General features: G+C 33.8%; 2 protein-coding genes across 2 annotated transcripts in view; both read right to left on the reverse strand.

The window, feature by feature from the left end:
- The window catches only part of LOC109581462 (neogenin-like), a 7,411-nt gene extending 5,556 nt beyond the window's left edge, over window positions 1-1,855 (reverse strand). Inside the window, exons 1-6 of the mRNA XM_019995586.1 lie at window positions 1,774-1,855; window positions 1,338-1,730; window positions 965-1,288; window positions 653-916; window positions 252-599; window positions 51-140 (exon numbers count right to left, since the gene is read on the reverse strand). Coding sequence (XP_019851145.1) covers window positions 51-140; window positions 252-599; window positions 653-916; window positions 965-1,288; window positions 1,338-1,730; window positions 1,774-1,855 — 1,501 coding nt within the window. The remainder of the gene's footprint in view (window positions 1-50; window positions 141-251; window positions 600-652; window positions 917-964; window positions 1,289-1,337; window positions 1,731-1,773) is intronic.
- A 1,373-nt stretch (window positions 1,856-3,228) lies between these two features.
- The window catches only part of LOC109581463 (phosphatidylinositol phosphatase PTPRQ-like), a 7,935-nt gene continuing 5,130 nt past the window's right edge, over window positions 3,229-6,033 (reverse strand). The window contains exons 5-13 of the mRNA XM_019995587.1: window positions 5,654-6,017; window positions 5,279-5,578; window positions 4,942-5,232; window positions 4,628-4,897; window positions 4,488-4,580; window positions 4,127-4,441; window positions 3,892-4,072; window positions 3,663-3,838; window positions 3,229-3,355 (exon numbers count right to left, since the gene is read on the reverse strand). Coding sequence (XP_019851146.1) covers window positions 3,336-3,355; window positions 3,663-3,838; window positions 3,892-4,072; window positions 4,127-4,441; window positions 4,488-4,580; window positions 4,628-4,897; window positions 4,942-5,232; window positions 5,279-5,578; window positions 5,654-6,017 — 2,010 coding nt within the window. The 3' untranslated portion in view covers window positions 3,229-3,335. The remainder of the gene's footprint in view (window positions 3,356-3,662; window positions 3,839-3,891; window positions 4,073-4,126; window positions 4,442-4,487; window positions 4,581-4,627; window positions 4,898-4,941; window positions 5,233-5,278; window positions 5,579-5,653; window positions 6,018-6,033) is intronic.

Consider the following 6,033-nt stretch of genomic DNA (forward strand, 5'->3'; position numbering starts at 1 on the left):
CATAGTAACACTAACACTAGTATCAATATATTGACTGATGTCAGCTATACACATAATATCAAGAAACTGTCCTTCCGCTAGTTCTCCATCTACTAAATGTCCAGTAGCATTATACTCAACAATAACTGAAGGAGTTGGTACTATAAAAATAAATAATATAAACATAAAAATTGCTAATAATATAAAAGCACTGAACTGACTGAAAATAATAATGAACTATATATTGATTTTATACTTAAATGTATTAGTACCTTGTACAACTATTGAATAATTTGATGCTACACTAATGATATTGGTAGCAGCCCCATCATTCAGTAGAGCTCCACAAACATATTCTCCAACTTGTGATGGTTGCAATGAACTGAAGTTAAGAGTAAGTGTATATACAACACTATCATTAACTGATATCATTGTAGGCTCTAAAGCATCTAAAACTATGTCTCCATCAGTTGTAGAATTGAAATGATTCAAATTAGAGTTAGCCCAGAACATGTCAATTACAGTAACATTCACTTTAGGAGCTATTGTCAATGTACAGGATAATGAAAAGGAAGATGACAATAGCATCATAACTGGCCTTTGTACATCAATACTGACAACTGAAAATGAAAATGTTATCAAAGTAATAATCAAAATACATTATGGATCATACCTTGAGAAACAGTAACAGTGATTATTTCACTAGGTAAGTCTTCACCAGTAGCTACTAGTCTAATATTATATTTATCATCAGGATATAATGAGAGAGACAGCTCAGTATTTGTAGTGTTGTTACTCATAATAATAATACCATTACTGTTATTAACAAAGACATGATACTGAGGAGTAGCACTAATCACTGCTGAGGGAGACCAGCCTAGTGTAACTGAGAGAAGACTATCTCTACTGTAGGTCAAGTTTGATGGAGATCCAGTTACTTTAAAGAAATAATGATAATCAAGGAATAGCTAGGGCATATACTTACCAGTAACATTCCTCATTGTCATATTAGTAGATACTAAAGGTGTAGCTTTAATTCTGTCAGTAGTAACAAAACATTTATACTGGCCAGACACTCTCATTCTAAATATTACTGATACTTGTACTTGTACATCATTATTAACTGGTGTTACAGTACGTATCAGATCATTATCAGATACATTAAACTGGTTTCCATTATCAACAGAGCAAGTGACTATTGTTGGTGATCTATTAGTGACATTAAATGATAAACTAAACACTGGAGGATCAGCATCAACTGATGAGAGGAGCTGGAATGAGGGATTAAGACCATCAACAATCGGAATTTCTGTACAATGAGTAAATTGAATAAAAGTATTCTAATATTTTAAACTTACCATCATCTTTGAGGAAATTCCCATTGCCATAAGCAGCAACATACAGTGCCTGATTGATTCCTTCTTCATTTGGTATAACACATCTGTATAGTCCTTGAACGTTTCCTATTCCTCCTATTCTTAACAAACCAATTTGACCAGTAGCAGTGTTGTCAGCAAAAAGAGGACTACCAGAACCCAATACAGTTGTTCCATTAGGATAATACCATGTTCCTATCATATTCTGATTAAGAGAACTCTGACACCACAAACCATCATTCTGACCATCAGGACTACCAACAACACCAACAGCATTACCTGGCCCATCTATATCAGTATCATGAAACAAACCAGCAGCTATCATTGAGAAACTAGCAATAGTCACATTTTTCTCACCAAGAAACAATCTTACACCTATTAACACAATAGAGAGGTATTACATAAACTATACACTGACCCTTAGTTGGACGAGGAGGTAGTGAACCAAACTGTTGACATGATACATGAAGTACCAATGATAAGAGAAACAGCCAGGACATTGTAACTTGATCTCAACAGCTCATTAAGTTTGTATGTGGGTTTAAGTGATCAAACTATTAGTAGATCATGTAAACACACATTTTGAAAGTGAATCTACATGTATGTGCATCAATCAGTGCTGGTGTGTGTGTTGTGTGTATGTGTGTGAGTGTGTGTGTGTGTGTGTGTGTGTGTGTGTGTGTGTGTGTGTGTGTGTGTGTGTGTGTGTGTGTGTGTGTGTGTGTGTGTGTGTGTGTGTGTGTGTGCTTATGTCAGTGCCAGTGTGTTATGTATGTATATGCATTATGACAGTGCTAAAGGAATTGTGTAACTGTGGAAGAACTGACATGTATACATAATGCATAATGTTCACATTGTGGTTTAATTGACATGTGTACTACTATTCGTTACATCTTCGTTTCCTCACTGTTTCCCTGTCCACTACTAGAAGAGTAGGCACTAAATTTGGTGCCTATACATACAGTAAACTACCAACGCTAAGCACTATGAAAGTGAGAGTGTTGATAGACAATAATAACTGAGATAAAACTATAAATACACTTACACGTATGTGTACATGTACATACACGTACATTATAAAATATAAAAACAATAAAATATTGTGTAATTTTAATTGCATGTACAAGTATATGTAATAATGATTATATAGATTAGAACAATAATTTTGGAGAAACTGTTGATTGTCAATTATAGTAATAGTTATTCCCACGTGATCTCTATACATTGTATCTTTTCTCATAATAAATACTCCCAAATAATAATACGTATTGCGTATTATACATGTAAGTGTTATAATAATTGTTTTGGCCTTATTTTTGAGCAAATTTAATAATATTTATTATCACTGCTCTATCACTTATTTCTCCCTAGACTAAAGCCCTGTTTACACTATGCCCTTAAAGCGGTTTGGAACCGGTTTAGAAATTAATCAGTTTAGGTGTGGACAATTTCAATGCGGTTTGAAACCGACTTATCCTACTGAAGCAGCTGTATTATGTATGCAATGTAGCATTGTAAACCGATTCAACCACAGTTACATGTGGACACAATTAAGCTGGTTTCTGAACCGCTTTGATCCAAACTGGTTTATAGTGTAAACGGGCTTAAGATATTGACTTTGGCTACACAAACTTTAGAGTGTTTATTATACATGTGTGTGTGTGTGTGTGTGTAATGAGTATTATGGACCATTGTCTATTAATTTTTCTACTGAACATAATACTTACAAATAATTTTAATGTAATATTGTTAGAAGACGTAGTGTTAATTTGTGCATGTCTTACGAGGACTATTGATGCTCAAGAGTTATCATAAAAGGGGATTAGTGAGTGAGCAATAGCATAAACTTTTTAAAACAATTTTAAAACTGCATCAACACTATTTTTTTCAAAGCACACCTTGTCCAATTTTATATATCAATTAAAGGACATTTTTTTTTCATACACAAAGTCACCAACATCTTGCTCCTCATTCTCTCCTTTATTGCATGGGACTATAACCTAATAAAATAAAGGTTGTAGAATAAAGACACATTATGTCACACATGCCATATACCGGTTTATTTTTGCGGTGGAAAATTTTCACGAACCTTGCATTTCTAAGATTTCATGGAATTAATTTTCGAATTAATTAGTTTATATATCCACAGTATTTTATGGTAAATCTGTGCTTGCAGACTGCACCATGTGGCAATAGAGAGCAGAATTTCGCTGTGAAAAAAATTTCGCGAATGATCACCAAACCACGAAATTTGCGACAATATTTTACCACGAAAATAAACCGGTATGCGGTAAAAGTTGGATTTACTTGAAGCAGTAATGGGATTAGCAACATATGCAGGACTGTCGGGAAATGCTATATTAGCAAGACTATCTCCTACAATTGGAGTATCCTGCTCTTGCTGCACTATATCATTATATATATTTATTAGTTCATACTGGTCATCATCAATCATCTCAAAGTCATACAGTTCTTCATCATTTCTATTAAAAATGCCATATTTATACAAACTTTTAATAAAGTAGATAATTCTTACTGTGTTGTAGAAGTATTAGAAACATCAGGTGCTACCCTGACTCCATTATACTTTTTTCTGTACAATACTACAATACTGATGAACACGAGTACCGAGAAAATCATTATTAATGCAATTGACACTATCACTGCTACCAGAAGAACACTACCATCATCAGTATTATTGACATCTGTAGGTGACACTGTATTAACAGACAAGTTTTAGCGTGTGAATATATTGTAACTCTAGAGCTAACTTGCTAGGGAAGTGTTAAATTCTGGTCCTTCAATTAGTCCTACATCACTCAATAGCAATACACTAATACTCACAGTATAAGCTAACTGTGGTTCAGTATCAGTTATATTAACTGATGTGGTATCATAAGCTACTGATATAGTTCTTGTATTAGTTTGTCTTAATGTACTGCTAGTGCTACCATCATCAGGAGTTAATGTGATACTGTATACAAAGAATCCTTTAGCTTCTTCTAGTGTCACTGGATCCCATGATAACACTATTCTATCTCTTATTCTCATTGCTTGTAAATTTGATGGTGATACTGTAACACTACCTGCACATAAAATGACATTATAAATTAATATATAAAATAATTTTACTGTCAGCTTTAGTGAAGACAATAGCAGTTGCTGGGTTTCCTTCACCAACTTGATTGACTGCTACAACTGATACATAATAAGGTACTTTTGCCTCTGTAAAATATATGCATGATCAATATCTACTGCTATTAGATACTAACTTAATCCTCCAAATATTAAAAAATATGATGCTTTTCCAGGCACAAATGAGACATTATTAGAACCAAGTGTAGATAAGGGGCTACTCTTGTTTGAACTAGTAATAGCATCAGTAGCTATTCTAACAATAAATCCAGTGATTTCTCCATTAGGATGAGATGGTGGACTCCATGTTATATTGATAGTAGTTTCATTGAGAACTGCTACAGTATAAGCTACTGTTAAACCATCAATGACAACTGGTGACACTACCAGATGAGGTGAACTAGGAACTGTGTATTGTATTTTAATAAATGTATCATAATAATATACTTACTGTCTGGTAGTGTTCTTCCTGCAGTAGTAGCCACTGGTCCAGCTCCAATGATTGTACTAGCACTAACACTAGCAGTGTAATTCTGATATGGACCAAAACCATTAACATTATGATGAATAAATCTTTGATCAGGATTCACTTTAATAATGAAAGACATTGATTTTGATTCATCCAGATTAGTTACAGTTAAATTATATCTGATAATAATTCCATGAGTAATGGCTGGTTCGATCCATGAAAATAAAATAGAATATTGATCAGGAATGGAAGTAAAATTTCGAGGTGAGTCGACTGCAACAAATAATTCATAAAGTAATTTACAAATTATTGTACTTACCACTTTGGGCTGTTTCAAAAGTACACTGGGTTGAAGGTCCTTCTCCTACTACATTAATAAATGACAGCTCACAAGTGTAACCAGTAAAAGGCATAACATCAGTAATAGTGAACATTGTGTCCGTTGAAGATCGCGTTGGGCTCAATCCATTGACTGATACACCATTAGTATTCATACATGTTAAATTATAACCAACTGGTGCTCCATTTTGTTCTATTAGTGCTGGTCCAGTCCAAGTAATTGTAATGGAAAGAGGTAGAAAAGTTGTATTAATACAGTTCATTGGATAACCTGCTGGTACTATAAAAATATAAAAAATAGTTTGTGTGTGTAGGACAAAAGAGTATTAATGTATCTAAAAGTCTTCTGACTTACATGCTGGCAGTGTAGTAAAATTCATCACTCCAGTGTGGGTTGTACCTAAGCAGTTGCTAGAATCAATTGTAAACTGATAAACATTGTCTTCCTCAAGACCAGTCAAGACTATGTATATCATTATAGGTTTATCAACAGAACTAGAACTCATCCTAGTCACTGAAACTGCCTGTGTTGCCTGAAATTGTTGCCCAGTGTAACTGATGCTGTAATTTTCATTTGCATAAGAAGTTTTTGGTATTATAAAGGATATATTAGCACTTGTTGTTCCAGGAATAGTTGTTACAGATGTAGCAGCAAAGGGTAGGATAGTACCTACATAAAGAGTAGAAAAAATAAATTTGAAGGCTATAATTACATTATGCTAGCTCATCAAGAAT

Source organism: Amphimedon queenslandica, unplaced genomic scaffold, assembly GCF_000090795.2.
Source record: "Amphimedon queenslandica unplaced genomic scaffold, v1.1 AMPQUscaffold_13437, whole genome shotgun sequence".
NCBI classification, from domain to species: Eukaryota; Metazoa; Porifera; class Demospongiae; order Haplosclerida; family Niphatidae; genus Amphimedon; species Amphimedon queenslandica.